Source organism: Oncorhynchus masou, chromosome 14 (assembly GCF_036934945.1).
Source record: "Oncorhynchus masou masou isolate Uvic2021 chromosome 14, UVic_Omas_1.1, whole genome shotgun sequence".
In the NCBI taxonomy this organism is placed as follows: domain Eukaryota; kingdom Metazoa; phylum Chordata; class Actinopteri; order Salmoniformes; family Salmonidae; genus Oncorhynchus; species Oncorhynchus masou.
Window position 1 is genome coordinate 21,455,238 of NC_088225.1, and position 21,949 is coordinate 21,477,186.

The 21,949-nt window shown below is 46.0% G+C and overlaps 1 protein-coding gene across 1 annotated transcript in view; it reads left to right on the forward strand.

The window, feature by feature from the left end:
* The first annotated feature begins 4,067 nt into the window (after nucleotides 1–4,067).
* LOC135554532 (voltage-dependent P/Q-type calcium channel subunit alpha-1A-like) overlaps nucleotides 4,068–21,949 on the forward strand; it is a 176,832-nt gene continuing 158,950 nt past the window's right edge. The window contains 1 exon segment of the mRNA XM_064986876.1: nucleotides 4,068–5,766. Coding sequence (XP_064842948.1) covers nucleotides 5,462–5,766 — 305 coding nt within the window. The 5' untranslated portion in view covers nucleotides 4,068–5,461.

Genomic DNA, 21,949 nt, shown 5'->3' on the forward strand with positions numbered 1-21,949 from the left:
AGCTCTACCTCCAGCTACTGCTAGAGGGATGAGAACTGTGCTCAACAATGACTGGTTACAGCTCTACCTCCAGCTACTGCTAGAGGGATGAGCACTGTGCTCAACAATGACTGGTTACAGCTCTACCTCCAGTTACTGCTAGAGGGATGAGCACTGTGCTCAACAATGACTGGTTACAGCTCTACCTCCAGCTACTGCTAGAGGGATGAGAACTGTGCTCAACAATGACTGGTTACAGCTCTACCTCCAGCTACTGCTAGAGGCATGAGCACTGCGTTCATCAATGACTGGTGACAGCTCTACCTCCAGCTACTGCTAGTGGGATTTGAACTGTGTTCAACAATGACTGGTTACAGCTCTACCTCCAGTTACTGCTAGAGGGATAAGAACTGTGCTCAACAATGACTGGTTACAGCTCTACCTCCAGCTACTGCGAGAGGGATGAAAACTGTGCTCAACAATGACTGGTTACAGCTCTACCACCAGCTACTGCTAAAGGGATGAGAACTGTGCTCAACAATGACTAGTTACAGCTCTAACTCCAGCTACTGCTAAAGGGATGAGCACTGTGCTCAACAATGACTGGTTACAGCTCTCCCTCCAGTTACTGCAAGAGGGATGAGAACTGTGCTCAACAATGACTGGTTACAGCTCTACCTCCAGTTACTGCGAGAGGGATGAGCACTGTGCTCAACGATGACTGGTTACAGCTCTCCCTCCAGTTACTGCGAGAGGGATGAGCACTGTGCTCAACAATGACTGGTTACAGCTCTACTCCAGCTCCTGCTGAGAACTGTGCTCAACAATGACTGGTTACAGCTTACCACCAGCTACTGCTAGAGGGATGAGAACTGTGCTCCAATGACTGGTTACAGCTCTACCACCAGCTACTGCTAGAGGGATGAGAACTGTGCTCAACAATGACTGGTTACAGCTCTACCTCCAGATACTGCTAAAGGGATGAGCACTGCTCAACAATGACTGGTTACAGTTCTCCCTCCAGTTACTGGAGATGAGAACTGTGCTCAACAATGACTGGTTACAGCTCTACCTCCAGTTACTGCGAGAGGGATGAGCACTGTGCTCAACGATGACTGGTTACAGCTGTTACTGCGAGAGGGATGAGCACTGTGCTCAACAATGACTGGTTACAGCTCTACCTCCAGCTACTGCTAGAGGGATGAGAACTGTGCTCAACAATGACTGGTTACAGCTCTACCTCCAGCTACTGCTAGAGGGATGAGCACTGTGCTCAACAATGACTGGTTACAGCTCTACCTCCAGTTACTGCTAGAGGGATGAGCACTGTGCTCAACAATGACTGGTTACAGCTCTACCTCCAGCTACTGCTAGAGGGATGAGAACTGCGCTCAACAATGACTGGTTACAGCTCTACCTCCAGCTACTGCTAGAGGCATGAGCACTGCGTTCATCAATGACTGGTTACAGCTCTACCTCCAGTTACTGCTAGAGGGATAAGAACTGTGCTCAACAATGACTGGTTACAGCTCTACCTCCAGCTACTGCCTGTGCTCAACAATGACTGGTTACAGCTCTACCACCAGCTACTGCTAGAGGGATGAGAACTGTGCTCAACAATGACTAGTTACAGCTCTAACTCCAGCTACTGCTAAAGGGATGAGCACTGTGCTCAACAATGACTGGTTACAGCTCTCCCTCCAGTTACTGCGAGAGGGATGAGAACTGTGCTCAACAATGACTGGTTACAGCACTACCTCCAGTTACTGCGAGAGGGATGAGCACTGTGCTCAATGATGACTGGTTACAGCTCTCCCTCCAGTTACTGCGAGAGGGATGAGCACTGTGCTCAACAATGACTGGTTACAGCTCTACCTCCAGTTACTGTGAGAGGGATGAGAACTGTGCTCAACAATGACTGGTTACAGCTCTACCTCCAGTTAATGTGAGAGGGATGAGCACTGTGCTCAACGATGACTGGTTACAGCTCTCCCTCCAGTTACTGCGAGAGGGATGAGCACTGTGCTCAACAATGACTGGTTACAGCTCTACCTCCAGCTGCTGCTAGAGGGATGAGAACTGTGCTCAACAATGACTGGTTACAGCTCTACCTCCAGCTGCTGCTAGAGGGATGAGCACTGTGCTCAACTATGCCTGCTAAAGTGGATTATAATGACAAATCATCAAATACATAAAACATAATACATAAAACACATTAAACCCGTTAAACATGGCACGACCACTGAAAATGACTAATCAGAACTACTTAGTACTTACTTGAAAACAATTACTAATGAATGTAAATATTTTAAGTAGAAGGGGCCCTAAATTGTTATATTCACTACAACAAATACTCAGATTCAAGCAACTTCAATCGTTATAGTTCAGAATACATAACGCAAAAAAAGTTAATAGAACACAAAAACAGTTAAGTATTTACAACTTAAAAAGAACCATATGGGTGGTGATGTCACTTTATTACTTTAAGATTTGAACACTGCAAGACTTTGAGTTGGGTTACTCGAATGGTTCTAGAAACGGGTTTCCACAAGTGTACAGTGTATATAGAGACGACCTTGTTAGACCTCGATCTTGACAGTGGGTCACTCTCGCCGCTGAAGAAAACATTGATCCACGCTTCATGTGATACCCGATACGCGATAACAGTTAAGGTCGCGCAGATATCCGTCGTCTTCTTTCTCCCACAAGAACGTTGTCTTACCGTCAAGTTTATATATTGACCAGAGGATGACTCCAAATATGGACTAATTTGCAGATCGCCCTTAAGTCCATGTCCTCTTGATCATTTACCATTCAAAGCGGCTGCTATTTCGGGCGGCAATCAATTAAAACCTATAATAGATCACACTGGACCGAGTTTTTGAGGGCTGCTACGCCGCTTCCGTTCTGTTCTCAAAAAGACCAGCACCAACCCAACACGAATTGCAGAAAGTAGAAACCACAAATACAAAGTCGTATTTAATCATATATTCACAGGGACTTTTTCGGCATATATAGACTCCACTTAATTTGCACATCATGTAGCCAGAAATGTGCATTTGATTTTATAATGCCCGGCAATGGCAATGGACGAGGGACATTAGGGACGGCCGTACCTTGAGCATTAGTGACATGCATGCCGGACTGAAGAGAGAGGGACAGGGCGAGAGGGAAGAGCACTAGCAGCTGCTCGGACCCAGAGAGAGAGAGAGGAACGATAGTGGAAGAGCGAGAGAGACCGTAGAGGAAGAGCGAGAAACGAGGGAGGGAGAACTTCGTCCATTAATTTCCAAATGTCTGCAGCTAAGAATAGCCTGCCGACGTTTCTCTCTGCACGTTCCCTAACGCGGGCGCGCGCTCTCTCTCTCTCACACACACACACACACACACACACACACACACACACACACACACACACACACACACACACACACACACACACACACACACGTCTTCCCCGAGAAGCGCGCACGAGTACGCACACACTCGCTCGCTGTCTCACGCCAGGGGGTGCAGCTGTATCCCGTCGCACGAGCTACACACGCCTGTAGAAATGTACCCCCCACCCCACCCCTTCCTCCCTCACCAAAACACACATAGCTCACTCACAAGGCTGACCTTGACACAGTTACCAGGTCGTTCATGAAATAGCAATAAAAACAAACATAATCATCCATCCATCTCGACCCCCACACTCTCACAATCACCAAGCAACCATGTCCCTCCGCGGATCTCTTTCACCACAGAGGTATTTTACGCATTATTTTTCCATTGATGTGTGCTAGAATGTGTGTACGACAGGGACAGGCATCGTGAATCCAGGGCTGGGCATATGGCTATAGTTCCTAAATAAATCAAGGCTCACCTCACCGTGCACGGGTCTGGAACTTGAACGAAGGGGAGCGAGGAGTGAGTCTGTGAGTGGGGGCTGTGTGCGTCATGTGCTGCAGCGCCTGGCGGCAACACACACATTGGCTACACACACAGGTTTCGGGACAGAGCTTTTCTCAGGCATTCAGCGCTGAATTGATCGGCTCTAGTCGATTAGTAGCCTATAGTCCAAAATACTGGCACATCTGGACGGAGACAATTTCGTGTTCTGATCTCTTAAAAAACAACAACAACATTTATAGTAATTTCTACTATTTCAAAAGAAAAAGGGGGCTATTTCCTCCCTCTCCATCCATCCATTCTTCCATCTTTCCCTCCCCTAAGGGCCGCTGGACGGAAAGCCGAGGAGGCCGTGGAGCGCACTTGTTCAGGAAGGGGAGAAAGAGGACGAGCAGAACACTTTTTTTCCAGCGGGCAGAGGCACTCTGCGGGGAGGGGTTGGTGTTCGACTTTCACGGCTTCTGCACTGCGCTCGACCCGCTTGTGGAGATCACGATGACTGGTGGCGAGACACCCGAGCGGTGGCGGATGCTCCCCACTCTGCTATGGTGATGTTGCCCGCGTCCAAATGTCCCCTCCTCGGATGAGACCACGTATGAATGGACAGGTGATGGAGAGAATATGATCATTGTGTCGAGGGGGACATCATTTAAGTGTTGATTCAGCTCTAATATTAGCCTACATTACATTACAAAACACGACGGATTTCAATTAAAGATGATTATTGAATGCAAAATAAGAAAAATCAACAAATGTCACATTTATCCTTTTCGTGTATAAGGATGCCAGTTCATCTTTGCGCGCGTGTAAAGCGAGTGTGAGGTGGCGGGAGACAAATTAGCCAGTGTACCAAACATTGCGGATGTTACAAAATAAATAAATAATTATAGATTTTAGCTCTTTTTTCCAGCATGTTTTGGTGTCTGAAACGTACCATGGCAATCACGACCAACATGCCCGGTTGAGGGGAAACACTTGGTGGATTTATTTTCTTATTTTTTTATTTTGATAATCTGATTGATTGTAATATTGTGCTGTGGTCATGATGACAATACATTTTATATTCAAGCGAAGCACAAGAGGCATCTGACGAGCCTATCGCACCGTGGAAATGGTTCGGGAGAAAACGATGGAGCAGCCATGGAGAACATGAAACATTTATACTAATTCATCTTGGAATGTCCCCAATCTGATATCCCCAATATCCCAAAAGAGCCTTACTCTTCTTTTTTTGGACATCTAAAAACGACCTGAAGAGGAATTGTGAATCCTACTGCACTGGTAGTCTTGCAACAAGCCAAGCTATCCACCCCACCCCCACCCCACGTTGCATTTGTTTTACACCCCTACTTGACCATTAGTACTAACGCACCGAGAGACCAAAGCCTACATGGCCTCTTCATCTTGTAAAGGCTGCACCATATAGGCTACCGCCCGGCAACTCTCCCCCTATGCAGGTGGAAGAAGCAGAATAAAACAATTGAGTGTCTGAGCAGTCCGCAGGCAGATGGGATGTAATGTTGTGTGGTCGTGCTGAGCATTCACCTCCTTCTCAGCTACAGCTGCTTTGTAAAGATTTGGTGTCCAGAGAATGGCGCGGTTCGAAAACGAGATGCCGTCCAGGTATGGCGGCAGCCACGGCCATGGACCAGGGCACGGGCATGGACCTGGAGGCCCTGGCCGCGGAGGCAGCCGGCAGGGCGGCCCGCCTGGAGGCCCCGGGGGACAGCGGGTCTACAAGCAGTCCATGGCGCAGAGAGCCCGGACCATGGCCCTGTACAACCCCATCCCGGTGCGTCAGAACTGCTTCACCGTCAACCGCTCGCTGTTCATCTTCAGCGAGGATAACTTTGTGAGAAAATACGCCAAAAAGATTACAGAATGGCCATATCCTTTACATGTTTCTCATCACTGTGTATCATAACATCAGTGCTAAACTCCGAATATCAGGTAGGCCCACTGTACTTGCAATGTTATTATCATAATGGGAAGATGATCTAATGATGGGACCTATCTATGTGACCCTACCATTGGCCAATTGGGTAGGGCATCATTGGGCTAGTGTGTGCATGTAATAATGACAACATAGCCTACTAGACAGCAATACTCAAAGGCCTTCCTGGCGCTGTAGTGTGTGGTGATACAACAGAAACCTGTAGACATGATAGGTTTAGGATCCATTGAATCTTTGTATTTGGGCGTCATTGATATGCTTTTCGTCATTATGAATAATAACGTTGTTATTAAGGGCATTCATCAATTGCAGTCACCAGTGGACACTTTTTTTGAGAGAGAGAGAGAGAGAGAGAGAGAGAGAGAGAGAGAGAGAGAGAGAGAGAGAGAGAGAGATGTTTGTAGTGCAGAGCTGCTGGTTGCTGATGTCAGCATGTTCAGTCTCAGCTCAGGAAAAACAGTGAAGGGGAAGGCGAGGAGGGAGGGAGGGAGAGAGTATATACTGCCACCATTTCTGCTTAGACTGAGAGAATGGAGTGAACTGGGCCTTGTCCTTATCAGCACACATATCTCTAGGTTTTCGCTGATGGATCATGCCTGTGGTGTGCTGGAATGTATGTGTGTGCCTGACTACCTGTGTGTGTGTGTCTTGTCTGTGTGTCCGTGTTTCCCCTGACTGTGTGTGTGTGCCCACTGTGCCCATCTGTATGTGTGTGCCCGCTGTGGCCATCTGTGTGTGTGTGCCCACTGTGCCCATCTGTGTGTGTGTGCCCACTGTGGCCATCTGTATGTGTGTGCCCACTGTGGCCATCTGTGTGTGTGTGCCCACTGTGCCCATCTGTATGTGTGTGCCCACTGTGGCCATCTGTGTGTGTGTGCCCACTGTGGCCATCTGTGTGTGTGGCCCACTGTGGCCATCTGTGTGTGTGGCCCACTGTGGCCATCTGTGTGTGTGTGCCCACTGTGGCCATCTGTGTGTGTGTGGCCCACTGTGGCCATCTATGTGTGTGCCCACTGTGGCCATCTGTGTGTGTGTGCCCACTGTGGCCATCTGTGTGTGTGCCCACTGTGGCCATCTGTGTGTGTGTGCCCACTGTGGCCATCTGTGTGTGTGGCACACTGGACCTACAGTGTCTGCTACTCTACTGCCAGTGTTATTTTTTTATTTAAAAAAATATTATTTTCTTTATTATTTTCTCCTAACCCTACCCACCCCTCTGCTAATTGGAGTAAACTAATGGACAACAACACTTAGGCTTCTTCTTCCAGTTTCTACATTTTTACAGACACAATGCACCTTACAACAGTTATCTTTTGTTTGTTTTTAACCCCATCCTTCAGTCATAGTGTTAGCATAGCACCATTTTGGGAGAAACGGGGAGTGATTTGGGCAATGTCTGTTCTCCTGTTGGCAGCTGTGAGGCTGTCAGGACGAGAGAGGAAAGTAGAATAATGATAGCATTGATCTGTAGTGATGGGTCAGAAATGATACAGTCTAATTGGCCTGCTGCTCTGGCAAATGGATGAGATTGTTTTAAGGCTTTTGAATCGTATCTGTTCAATTGTTTGAATGGAGATTGAACACAGATATGTGTGAAATATTTTCAATACATGTACTCTATGTGCATGTGCTTGCCTCTGTACCGTTTTGAAAAAATGATTTTTATATATGTATTGAATGTTTTGGATTGTGGACATTGTCTCTTCCACACCCCTACATAGTTCAGCTGGTTTTGTCCTCTCTGGTTTTGTTTGAACATGCTGGATGTTGATCTAAGTGTGTTCAGGGTAATAGTTTAGCAGTTTCTCATCTTCTTCCTCTATCACCCTTTCTCTCTTCTTCTCCACATCTCCCTCTCTTCCTACATCTCTCTCTCCTGCTTTTCTCTCTTCCCTCCATTCCTCTATCATCACCCTCTCTCCCTCTGTCCCTCTCTCTCTGCCTCCTCTCCCTCCTCTATCTACCTTCTTGTCAGGATTTGGCCAGGGTTGTTCCGTGTTTTTGTCAGTAGATGTCCCCATTGTGCTTTTTGTCCCTGTGTTTTTCCCTTGATCCCCATTATTGTTTGCACCTGTGTCTCGTTTTCCCCTGATTGTATTTAAACCCTTTGTTTCCCTCAGTTCTGTGCTCTGTGTTTGTATGTTGGCACCCTGCCCTAGTGTTCTGTGTGCTCTTGTCGATTCCGGGTGAAGTTCTTGTAGTATTCTGTTTTTTGTTTTTGTTTAGTTTAGTGAGTTTCTTTTTAGGTTTTTTGTGTTTTACCTACCACCTTTTGGATTTGCCTTTTTTATTTTTAGGATTTTTTTCTTTATTAAATACACCATCTTAAGTACTGCTGTGTCTGCCTCATCTTCTGGGTTCTGCTGTCTATTCGTGGCTCAGTTGGTTAAGTGACTGTTTCTCACTCCGGAGACCCAGGTTCGAAACCGGGTCCTGACAGAAACACAGAGCCAAAAATGAACCCAGAGGCAGCCAGTTCCCAGGACCTTTTTGCCACGCTGTCCCACCACCAGGAGACTGTCCAACGCCACGAAGCCGCCCTGGTTCAGCAAGAGGCCTTAATGGCTAGACATTCTCATCTTCTGTCGGAGATGCTGACTTCCATTAAGCAAGTATCTGATCGACTTACCCCGGCAACAGTTCCGTCCCAGTACCTCAAGTTCACGTACCCATGGCAGTTAACCCCCTGGCTGAACCTCGACTTCCACCTCCCCAACGGTTCTCAGGTGATCCAAGTGCTTGTAAAGGGTTTCTCACTCAATGTTCTCTCTCCTTTGAGCTGCAACCCTCGTCATTTCCCACCGACCGGTCTAAGATCGCATATATCATCACCCTGCTGTCGGAAAAAGCCCTGGCCTGGGCTACTGCTGTGTGGGATGCCCATAGTTCCTGCTGTGCCAGCTACTCTGCCTTTGCTGAGGAATTCAAACGAGTGTTTCAAGGCCCAAGCAGTGGTTCTGACTCAGCCAAACAGCTCCTGACTCTCCATCAAGGTTGGCGCAGCGTGACGGACTATGCCATCCAGTTCCGCACGGTGGCAGCAGCGAGTGGCTGGAACAACGAGGCGCTCACGGTGTGCTTTCTGAAAGGCCTTTCCGACACTATCCAAGATGAACTGGCCACTCGGGAACCACCGGACAATCTCGAGTCCCTGATCAAGTTGGCCTCACGCATTGACCAGCGTCTGAGAGAGAGAGAACTCAACCGTAGACCTCTAGCCCCTATCAGTCCCAGCTCCGAGTCCCCACCTTTATCATCACTGGCTCCACCGGAACCCATGCAGATTGGACGCATCTCCCAGGCTGAGAGAGACCGCCGGATGAGGGAGCGACGCTGTCTATATTGCGGCAAACCGGGCCATTTCCGTTCCACGTGTCCCGGGCTCCAGGGAAACGCTCTGTCCCGTACAGACCGGGAGGAACTGTAACGGGAAACATAACCTCCTCCCATCCGTCCAACTCCCGTCTGCTCATTCCAGTCACCCTCTCCTGGGACAACCACAAGCTTCACCTTCAAGCCTTGGTAGACTCTGGAGCCGCAGGTAACTTCATGGATGGTGTCTGGGCGAAGAAGAATGGCGTTCCCTCTGAACCTCTAAGTGACCCCATGAGGGTTACTACATTGGATGGAAGCCCTTTGGGATCTGGACTTGTCACTCATGTCACTACCTCCTTGAGACTTTCAGTTTCACAACACCAGGAATTGATGAACTTTCATTTGATCTCCTGTTCCGAGTTCCCTCTCGTCCTTGGATACCCCTGGCTTCACAGCCATAACCCTCACATCGACTGGTCTGTGGGCACTATCAAGCAGTGGGGTCCTACGTGCCAAGCTACTTGTATTTTCCAGAATTCCCCGAGTTCTACTCCCGAGTCTTTAGAATCCATCGATCTGACCCGAGTTCCCGAGTGTTACCATGACCTCAAACTGGTGTTTAGCAAACAGAGGGCCACCATGCTACCACCCCATAGATCTTACGATTGCCCCGTCGACCTGTTTCCGGGCACTTGCCCCCAGGGGTCGGATCTTTTCCCTATCTCCACCCGAACGAGCTGCTATGGATACCTATATCAAGGACTCTCTGGAAGCAGGCCTCATGCGTCCATCCACCTCCCCGGCGGGAGCAGGGTTTTTCTTTGTGGCCAAGAAAGACGGTGGGTTACGTCCTTGCATCGACTACCGGGGACTCAATGACATAACCGTCCGTAACCGTTACCCGCTACCCCTTATGGCCACAGCCTTCGAGCTGCTCCAGGAAGCAGTTGTTTTCACTAAGCTTGACCTGCGGAACGCATACCATCTTGTGCGGATCAGACCTGGTGACGAGTGGAAGACCGCTTTCAACACGCCTACTGGTCACTATGAATACTTGGTGATGCCCTTCGGCCTGACCAACGCCCCAGCGGTGTTCCAAGCGCTCATAAACGATGTGCTTAGGGATATGCTTAACATATTTGTGTTCGTTTACTTGGATGACATCCTCATCTTTTCGAGCTCCCTTCAAGAACACACTAAGCATGTCAGACAAGTACTCAAACGCCTCCTGGACAGCCATCTGTACGTTAAGCCGGAAAAATGTGAATTCCATTCATCCCGAGTACAATTCCTGGGATTTGTAGTGGAACCCGGTCGAATCCAAATGGACCCTAGGAAGGTAGGGGCGGTAGCGGATTGGCCCACCCCCAAATCCGTTAAGGATGTTCAGCGTTTCCTGGGCTTCACAAACTTTTACCGCAAGTTCATCAAGAACTTCAGTTTGGTGGCAGCTCCTCTCTCAGCTTTAACCAAAGGTGGCAATGCAAGGTTTTCTTGGGGAAGAGAAGCTGAGACGGCCTTCCAAGGACTCAAGCAGCGCATCCTCTCTGCTCCCATCCTGATACTACCGACTACGGATGAACCATTTGTGGTGGAGGTAGACGCATCAGAGGTTGGTGTTGGAGCTGTCCTGTCTCAGAGGGGTGAAGACAAGAAGCTTCATCCGTGCGCTTTCTTCTCACACCGGCTTACCCCGACTGAGAGGAACTACGATGTGGGGATCGTGAACTCCTAGCGGTTAAGATGGCATTGAAGGAATGGAGACACTGGCTCGAGGGGCTTCTCACCCGTTTCAAGTGCTTACGGACCACAAGAATCTGGAGTATATCCAGCAGGCGAAGCGATTGAACTCTAGACAAGCTAGATGGTCTCTTTTCTTCAATCGATTCCAGTTTATCCTCACCTATCGGCCCGGGTCGAAGAATCTCAAACCGGATGCCCTGTCCCGAGTCTACGCTCCTGCTATTCGAGATGACACGGACATGCCTGTCCTTCCTGCTGCTAAGATTGTGGCTCCGATCTCGTGGCAAGTTGAGGATACCGTGAGACGTGCTCAAGCTAGCGAACCGGACCCTAAAGGAGGTCCTGCCAATCGGTTGTTTGTCCCCAAGGCAGTGAGGACTCAGGTCCTTCTGTGGGGGCACTCCTCTCGCCTCACCTGTCATCCGGGCGTAGGTCGCACCTTGGAGTTCATCCAGCGTAAGTTCTGGTGGCCTACCATAAGAGAAGACGTTGCCACTTTCGTCAATGCCTGCCCCGTGTGCTGCCAGGGCAAATCTTCTCACCTCCGCCCTCAAGGACTCCTTCACCCTTTACCTGTTCCCCACAGACCCTGGTCCCATATATCATTGGACTTTATTACTGGACTTCCTCCATCCCATGGCAATACTACTATCCTAGTCATAATCGACAGGTTTTCAAAGGCGGCCAGGTTCGTCCCTCTGACTAAGTTACCTTCTGCCAAGGAAACGGCTGAGTTGGTAATTAATCATGTGTTCCGAGTCTTCGGCATTCCTCAAGATGTGGTTTCTGACAGAGGTCCCCAGTTCGCCTCAAGGTTTTGGAAGGCCTTCTGCCAACTCATGGGGGCTTCTGCCAGTCTATCTTCAGGGTACCATCCGGAGTCCAACGGCCAAACAGAGAGGATGAATCAAGAGCTGGAAACCACCCTCCGATGTATGACTCGTGACAACCCGTCCACATGGTCATCCTTTATTGTTTGGGCCGAATACGCGCACAACACCTTGCGCTCCTCCTCCACTGGTATGTCCCCGCACGAGTGTCAGTTTGGCTATGCTCCTCCATTGTTCCCGGACCAGGAGGCAGAAGTCAGAGTGCCTTCAGCCTTGAGATTCGTCAGACGCTGTCGGCTTATGTGGAGGAAGACCCGTCTTAATCTGATGCGTTCCTCACAGAGGTATCAACAACAAGCCAACAGACGTCGCCGTCCCGGGCCTACCCTGCGCCCCGGCCAGAGAGTCTGGCTCTCCACAAGAGACTTACCTCTACGGGTGGAGTCTCGCAAGCTGTCCCAAAAATACATCGGTCCCTTCAAGGTTGCCAGGAGAGTTAACCCAGTTTCTTATCGCCTACACTTACCCAGATCCCTTAAGATTAATCCCACATTTCATGTGTCTTTGTTAAAACCTGTTGTTTTTTCTCCCCTTGTCCCGGCAGACAGACCTCCCCTCCGCCTCGTGTCATTGGAGGCCAGCCGGCTTATACCGTCCACCGGATACTGGATTCCCGCCGGGTGCAGCGGTCCTGGCAGTATCTGGTGGACTGGGAAGGCTACGGTCCTGAGGAGCGCTCCTGGGTTCCTGCCAAAGACATCCTGGACCCTGACCTCATTCGTCAGTTCAGGGTCCTCCACCCTGAGAGAGCTGGTAGGAACGTCAGGAGCCGTTCCTAGGGGGATTCTGTCAGGATTTGGCCAGGGTTGTTCCGTGTTTTCGTCAGTAGATGTCCCCATTGTGCTTTTTGTCCCTGTGTTTTTCCCTTGATCCCCATTATTGTTTGCACCTGTGTCTCGTTTTCCCCTGATTGTATTTAAACCCTTTGTTTCCCTCAGTTCTGTGCTCTGTGTTTGTATGTTGGCACCCTGCCCTAGTGTTCTGTGTGCTCTTGTCGATTCCGGGTGAAGTTCTTGTAGTATTCTGTTTTTTGTTTTTGTTTAGTTTAGTGAGTTTCTTTTTAGGTTTTTTGTGTTTTACCTACCACCTTTTGGATTTGCCTTTTTTATTTTTAGGATTTTTTTCTTTATTAAATACACCATCTTAAGTACTGCTGTGTCTGCCTCATCTTCTGGGTTCTGCTGTCTATTCGTGGCTCAGTTGGTTAAGTGACTGTTTCTCACTCCGGAGACCCAGGTTCAAAACCGGGTCCTGACACTTCTCCTATATTTCCTATCTTCCTCTCTCTCTCCCTCAATCTCCCTCCTCCTCTCTCTCTCCTCATCTATCCCCCTATCCCTTTAAATCTCACTCCTTCTCCTTTTTCCTTAGTTACTCCCTTACCTCTCATGCCCCCGTCCTCACATGCACACACACATGAACACGCACACAAACGCACACGCACAAACTCTCAAAGTTCTTGAACTTTTCCAGGTTGACTGACCTTCATGTGTTAAAGTAATGATGGACTGTTGTTTCTCTTTGATTATTTGAGCTGTTCTTGCCATAATATGGACTTGGTCTTTTACCAAATAAGACTCTCTTCTGTACACCACCACTACCTTGTCACAACACAACTGATTGGCTCAAACACATTAAGAAGGAAAGACTTTCCACAAATTAACTTTTAACAAGGCACACCTGTTAATTGAAATGCATTCCAAGTAGCTACCTCATGAAGCTGGTTGAGAGAATGCCAAAAGTGTGCAAAGCTGTCATCAAGGCAAAGGGTGGCTACTTTGAAGAATCTCAATTATAGAATATATTTTGATTTGTTTAACACTTTTTTGGTTACTACATGATTCCATATGGGTTATTTCACAGTGTTGATGTCTTCACTATTATTCTACACTGTAGAAAATAGTAAAATAAGATAAAACCCTTGAATGAGTAGGTGTGTCCAAACTTTTGACTGGTACTGTATGTGTGATGTGTATGTGACGATAGCCACCTGTTTTTCCAGGTGTAAATTAATCTGTGAATTTAATCATTTTAGGCAACACACATACAATATGTTGTTATACTTGGAGGAGAGAGATGATTAGTTAGTTGATTCTACACATTTATGATTCAGTATCATTCAGTAGATGACTCATTAGCAGCTTATTATATAGATTAATGATTCAGTTGAATGTTTCAGTAGATGATTCAGTACATGATTTTATAGATTTACTGTACACTCTTAGAAAAAAGGGTTCCAAAATGGTTCTTCGGCTATCCCCATAGGGATACCCTGTTTTGTTCCATAAAGAAGAACCCTTTTTGGGTTCCATGTAGAGCCCTCTGTGTAAAGGGTTCTACCTGGAACCAAAAAGGGTTATTCAAAGGGTTTTCCTATGGGGACATATGTGGTCACGACCAGTAAGACAACACAAAGGTCCCAGTGGCACCGTGTTTACTGTACCCATTTGACTCATGTTATCCATACGATAAGGGTTTAGGCCAAAGTAACTATGTGAAACAAACTGAAAGTTGGCAGAATGGTCGTTCACACATATTCTCATGCAGCAGTGAAAGAGGGTGACTTTATTTTGTCTCACCCTGGAAATTCAGTAAACAGCTTTGAATTGTATAGCACATTCGGTCACTCATAACTGTCTCTCCTATTACTCCCCTATTGTGCCAGCAGCATACCACCCTGCATACCACTGCTGGCTTGCTTCTGAAGCTAAGCAGGGTTGGTCCTGGTCAGTTCCTGGATGGGAGACCAGATGCTGCTGGAAGTGGTGTTGGAGGGCCAGTAGGAGGCACTCTTTCCTCTGTTAAAAAAAAACCATCCCAATGCCCCAAGGCAGTGATTGGGGACACTGCCCTGTGTAGGGTGCTGTCTTTTGGATGGGACGTTAAAACGGGTGTCCTGACTGAGGTCTTTAAAGATCCCATGGCACTTATAGTAAGAGTAGGGGTGTTAACCCCGGTTTCCTGGCTAAATTCCCAATCTTGCTCTCAAACCATCACGGTCACCTAAAAATTTTACAATAGGCTCATTCATCCCCCTCCTTTCCCCTGTAATTATTCCCCAGGTTGTTGTTGCAAATGAGAATGTGTTCTCAGTCAACTTACCTGGTAAAATAACATATATATATTTTTTTTTACCTCAGATGCTCTGCTTTGTCCCAGATCAACTGTCATGACCCCTTGACCTCTAACTTATAACCCCTCCCCTTGCCCTATCCTGTGTAATATACTACCTCATACAGGAGGTAAGGAGGTCAGTTCACCCTTTGTGTGTGTGCTTCTTTTCATACTTGGTTGTATTTGATTATGTATCTATGTGTGGTATTCCGTGTATTTATGGATTTTGACTGTTACTCTGTACATCACATAAATCCTACCATCACAAATGAGAGAGGGAGAAAGCCCAGAAAAAGCAAGGGCAAATGAATAAAGAAAAAGGAGATAGAGAGATACAGAGAGAACAAGAGACAGCCCAGTATCGTTAAACCCCAGTGTTTTCTTTGCTGTGTGGAATCAGGGATCTACATTCAATCTGCAGAATGTAAATTATTTATTGGCCGTTCTCTCCCTCGCTGCTCTCTGCTGCTGCTAACTTCACAACCTGTTCCACACACAGATACTGTGGGCTCTACTGTGTATTAGTGCTGGGAATTACCAGGGACCTCACGATATGATCACCATACTTAAGTGGTGATATGATTATGTGTTGATTCTCACGATTTTATATATGTATTGTGATTCTCACAATTCTATATATGTATTGCAATTCGATACTGAGATTTGACTGTAATTTGATGTTCTAAACATATTTCTCAGTGTTACGAATCCCTTTTGGCCCGACAGTCTAGGGGGGATGGTAATGAGACCCGTAACATAACTCATGCAAATTATAATTGTGTCAAAGTAAAAGTGAGAACGAAATAACCAGGACAACTGAAATCTACCGTCAAACTCAAGGTTTATTTGAAAACACACGGTAATGGGGGGAGCAGGAAAAGGGTCTGAGCTGGACCCAAGGAAAGAAACAAGAAGTATAAAAATAAAAAAACCTAAGCTAGACTAGCCTACTTTAACAACAGCTAACTAACCAAAAATACAGTGGGTGGTCCACCCAGTTCGAACTAGTGTATTTAACAAACTCTACCTACGGGTAGTGTATGCCCATGGGCGACTTGTCTTGGTTTCCCCTTTTCCCACCAGCAATCAAACACAAACACCATAACCAAAACAATACTCACAGATGATGACAAAGTGCTATGGAGGTGCTCAAACACACAAGGTGCTCTTAATACACAAAGAGAGAGTGAAACACAGAGACCTACAGACAAGGCATTTACAGAGAGAGATTGAGCTCTCGAGCAAACAACTGACAGGGTTTTTAAACCAAGGGAAAGGAACTGTGGTAGGAAAACAGGAGGAGGTGTGTCTTCTGATTGATGATTGATTGTTGACTGATTGGGGAGTGATGATTTTCACCTGTGAGGGGAGAAGGAGAGAAAAGAACACAGGATACACACACACACAGGATACACACACAGGATACTGGTATCCGTAACACTCAGCTAGAGCATGACAAAATGAGCTAACAAGGGAAAAATCTGTCGTTCTGCCTCTGAACAAGGCAGTTAACCCACTGTTCCTAGGCCGTCATTGAAAATAAGAATTTGTACTTACCTGACCTGCCGAGTTAAATAAAGGTTAAATAAAAACACACACACCACACACACTTTCAAGTGCCGTTGGACAACATTATATCGATACTTTGACTCTCCAAGTATCTATTTGTAAAAATAAATAAATATACAGTACCAGTCAAAGGTTTGGACACACCTACTCATTCCAGGGGTTTTCCTTATTTGTTTCAATTTCTACATTGTAGAATAATAGTGAAGATGTCAAAACCATGAAATAACACATATGGAACCATGTAGTAACCAACAGAGTGTTAAAAACAGATTTCAAATTAGAGATTCTTCAAAGTACCCACCCTATGCCTTGATGACAGCTTTGCACACTGTTGGCATTCTCTCAACCAGCATCATGAGGTAGTCACCTGCAATGCATGTCAATTAACAGGTGTGCCAATCAGTTGTGTTGCGACAAGGTAAGGGTGGTGTACAGAAGATAGCCCTATTTGGTAAAAGACCAAGTCCATATTATGGCAAGAAAAGCTCAAATAAGCAAAGAGAAACGACAGTCAAGCATTGCTTTAAGACATGAAGGTCAGTCAATCTGGAAAATTTCAAGCAGTTTGAAAGTTTCTTCAAGTACAATCACAAAAAACATCAAGCGCTATGATGAAACTGGCTCTCATGAGGACTGCCAAAGGAATGGAAGAACCAGAGTTACCTCTGCTGCAGAGGATAAGTTCATTAGAGTTAACGGCACCTCAGATTGCAGCCCAAATAAATGCTTCACAGAGTTCAAGTAACAGACATCTCAACATCAACTGTTCAGAGAAGACTGTGAATCAGGCCTTCATGGTCGAATTGTTGCAAAGAAACCACTACTAAAGGACACCTATAAGAAGAAGAGACTTACTTGGGCCAAGAAACACGAGCAATGGACATTAGACCGGTGGAAATCTGTCCTTTGGTCTGATGAGCCCAAATTGAAGATTTTTGGTTCCAGCCGCCGTGTCTTTGTGAGAGGCAGAGTCGGTGAACGGACGATCTCCACATGTGTGGTTCCCACCGTGAAGCATGGAGGTGGAGGTGTGATGGTGTGGGGTGATATGGTGGTGAAATTGTCTGTAAGGCACACTTAACCATTATGGCTACCACAGCATTCCGCAGCGACACTCCAGCCCATCTGGTTTGGGCTTAGTGGGACTATCATGTGTTTTTCAACAGGACAGTGACCCAACACACTACCAGGCTGTGTAAGGGATACTTGACCAAGAAGGAGAGTGATGGAGTGCTGCATCTACCATAAGACGCCTCCAACGTCGTTTTAGAGCATTTGGCAGAACGTCCAACCGGCCTCACAACCACAGACCACGTGTATGGTGTCGTGTGGACGAAGCGGTTTGCTGATGTCAACAGTATGAGCAGAGTGCCCCGTGGTGGTGGGGTTATTGGCAGGCATAAACTATGGACAAAGAACACAATTGCATTTTATCGCTGGCAATTTGAATGCACATAGATACCGTGACGAGGTTCTGAGGCCAATCGTTGTGCCATTCATCAGCCACCATTACCTCATGTTTCAGCATGATAATGCATGGCCCCATGTCGCAAGGATCTGTACACAATTCCTGGAAGCTGAAAAGGTCCCAGTTCTTCTATTCGCCTGAATACTCATTAGACTTGTCACCCATTGATCATGTTTGGGATACAGCATGTTCCAGTTCCTGCCAGTATCTAGCAATTTCAGACAGCCATTGAAGAGGAGTAGGACCACATTCCACAGGCCACAATCAACAGCCTGATCAACTCTATGAGAAGGAGATGTGTCGCGCTGCATGAGGCAAATGGTGATCACACCAGATACTGACTGGTTTTTTGATGCACACCCCTGCCTTTTTTTATGTTATCTGTGACCAACAGATGCATATCTGTATTCCCAGTCATGTGAAATCCATAGCTTAGGGCCTAATTTATTTATTTAAATTAACTGATTTCCTTATATGAGCTGATACTCAGTAAAATATTTGAAATTGTTGCATGTTGCGTTTATATTTTTGTTCAGTGTATATATATAGAGATTTTATTTTAACAAATTGATACTTGGAGTCAATGTATCAATATAATATAGTCCAAAATAGTATTGTGATATGTAGCTGTACCAATTTCTTCCCCCATCACTACTGTGTTACCATGTGTGTAATTTGACATTGGTTTCTGGAAAGTGTGTGTGTGTGTGTGTGTGTGTGTGTGTGTGTGTGTGTGTGTGTGTGTGTTCATACTCACTGCAGTATCATGAAGAAGGAGGAGAGACTGAGAGGGGAGGAGAGAGACAGAGAGGAAGAGGAAATAGGTAGATTGAGACGGAAGAGACAGAGAGAGATAGGGAGAGACAGAAAGATAGAGAGAGACAGAGAGAGAGAGGGAGAGAGAGGGAGAGAGAGCAAATGAGAGAGAGAAGGAGAGAGGGAGAGAGAACAAAAAAAGAGAGAGATAGAAAGAGAGAGAGGGGGGCTAACTGCCTGTCTGTGTCTAAATCATTTAAAATGGAGTGGGAGAAAGATGAGGAAGAGCTGTATGAGCTAAGACCAAGATACCACTGCAGATCACAGACACACACGCACACTTTTGGGGTTTTACCACAAAAAGTAATGCTACTATTTTCCTCTCTCGCTCCCTCTCTTACTCCCCCTCTCCCTCTCTCTGCATGCTGACTGATAGGATGTGAAGTTTTATATTTTCCTCTCATGTTCCTTTACCTGTACTTCCTTTCCCTTTTCTTCCTTCCAATCCATCACTCTGTCTATACTTCTCCCTTTTCTTCCTTCCAATCCATCACTCTCTCTCTATACTTCTCCCTCTTCTTCCTTCCAATCATCACTCTCTCTATACTTCTCCCTTTTCTTCCTTCCAATCCATCACTCTCTCTATACTTCTCCATTTTCTTCCATCCAATCTATCACTCTCTCTATACTTCTCCCTTTTCTTCCTTCCAATCCATCACTCTCTCTCTATACTTCTCCCTTTTCTTCCTTCCAATCATCACTCTCTCTATACTTCTCCATTTTCTTCCTTCCAATCATCACTCTCTCTATACTTCTCCCTTTTCTTCCTTCCAATACATCACTCTCTCTATACTTCTCCCTTTTCTTCCTTCCAATCATCACTCTCTCTATACTTCTCCATTTTCTTCCTTCCAATCATCACTCTCTCTATACTTCTCCCTTTTCTTCCTTCCAATCATCACACTCTCTATACTTCTCCATTTTCTTCCTTCCAATCCATCACTCTCTCTATACTTCTCCATTTTCTTCCTTCCAATCCATCACTCTCTCTATACTTCTCCATTTTCTTCCTTCCAATCCATCACTCTCTCTATACTTCTCCCTCTTCTTCCTTCCAATCCATCACTCTCTCTATACTTCTCCATTTTCTTCCTTCCAATCCATCACTCTCTCTATACTTCTCCCTCTTCTTCCTTCCAATCATCACACTCTCTATACTTCTCCCTTTTCTTCCTTCCAATCCATCACTCTCTCTATACTTCTCCCTCTTCTTCCTTCCAATCATCACACTCTCTATACTTCTCCCTTTTCTTCCTTCCAATCATCACTCTCTCTATACTTCTCCATTTTCTTCCTTCCAATCCATCACTCTCTCTATACTTCTCCCTCTTCTTCCTTCCAATCATCACTCTCTCTATACTTCTCCCTTTTCTTCCTTCCAATCATCACTCTCTCTATACTTCTCCCTTTTCTTCCTTCCAATCATCACTCTCTCTATACTTTTCCCTTTTCTTCCTTCCAATCCATCACTCTCTCTATACTTCTCCCTTTTCTTCCTTCCAATCCATCACTCTCTCTATACTTCTCCCTTTTCTTCCTTCCAATCCATCACTCTCTCTATACTTCTCCATTTTCTTCCTTCCAATCCATCACTCTCTCTATACTTCTCCCTCTTCTTCCTTCCAATCCATCACTCTCTCTATACTTCTCCCTTTTCTTCCTTCCAATCCATCACTCTCTCTATACTTCTCCCTTTTTCTTCCTTCCAATCTTCCTTCCATCACTCTCTCTATACTTCTCCCTTTTCTTCCTTCCAATCCATCACTCTCTCTATACTTCTCCCTTTTCTTCCTTCCAATCCATCACTCTCTCTATACTTCTCCCTTTTCTTCCTTCTCCATCACTCTCTCTATACTTCTCCCTCTTCTTCCTTCCAATCCATCACTCTCTCTATACTTCTCCCTTTTCTTCCTTCCAATCCATCACTCTCTCTATACTTCTCCCTTTTCTTCCTTCCAATCCATCACTCTCTCTATACTTCTCCCTTTTCTTCCTTCCAATCCATCACTCTCTCTATACTTCTCCCTCTTCTTCCTTCCAATCCATCACTCTCTCTATACTTCTCCCTTTTCTTCCTTCCAATCCATCACTCTCTGTATACTTCTCCATTTTCTTCCTTCCAATCATCACTCTCTCTATACTTCTCCCTTTTCTTCCTTCCAATCATCACTCTCTCTATACTTCTCCCTTTTCTTCCTTCCAATCCATCACTCTCTCTATACTTCTCCCTTTTCTTCCTTCCAATCCATCATACTCTCTCTATACTTCTCCTCCCTTTTCTTCCTTCCAATCCATCACTCTCTCTATACTTCTCCCTCTTCTTCCTTCCAATCCATCACTCTCTCTATACTTCTCCCTTTTCTTCCTTCCAATCCATCACTCTCTCTATACTTCTCCCTTTTCTTCCTTCCAATCCATCACTCTCTCTATACTTCTCCCTTTTCTTCCTTCCAATCCATCACTCTCTCTATACTTCTCCCTTTCTTCCTTCCAATCCATCACTCTCTCTATACTTCTCCCTTTTCTTCCTTCCAATCATCACTCTCTCTATACTTCTCCATTTTCTTCCTTCCAATCATCACTCTCTCTATACTTCTCCCTTTTCTTCCTTCCAATCCATCACTCTCTCTATACTTCTCCCTTTTCTTCCTTCCAATCCATCACTCTCTCTATACTTCTCCCTTTTCTTCCTTCCAATCCATCACTCTCTCTCTATACTTCTCCCTTTTCTTCCTTCCAATCTATCACTCTCTCTATACTTCTCCTTTTCTTCCTTCCAATCCATCACTCTCTCTATACTTCTCCCTTTTCTTCCTTCCAATCCATCACTCTCTCTATACTTCTCCCTTTTCTTCCTTCCAATCTATCACTCTCTCTATACTTCTCCCTTTTCTTCCTTCCAATCCATCACTCTCTCTATACTTCTCCCTTTTCTTCCTTCCAATCCATCACTCTCTCTCTATACTTCTCCCTTTTCTTCCTTCCAATCTATCACTCTCTCTATACTTCTCCCTTTTCTTCCTTCCAATCCATCACTCTCTCTATACTTCTCCCTTTTCTTCCTTCCAATCATCACTCTCTCTATACTTCTCCCTTTTCTTCCTTCCAATCCATCACTCTCTCTATACTTCTCCCTTTTCTTCCTTCCAATCATCACTCTCTCTATACTTCTCCCCTTTCTTCCTTCCAATCCATCACTCTCTCTATACT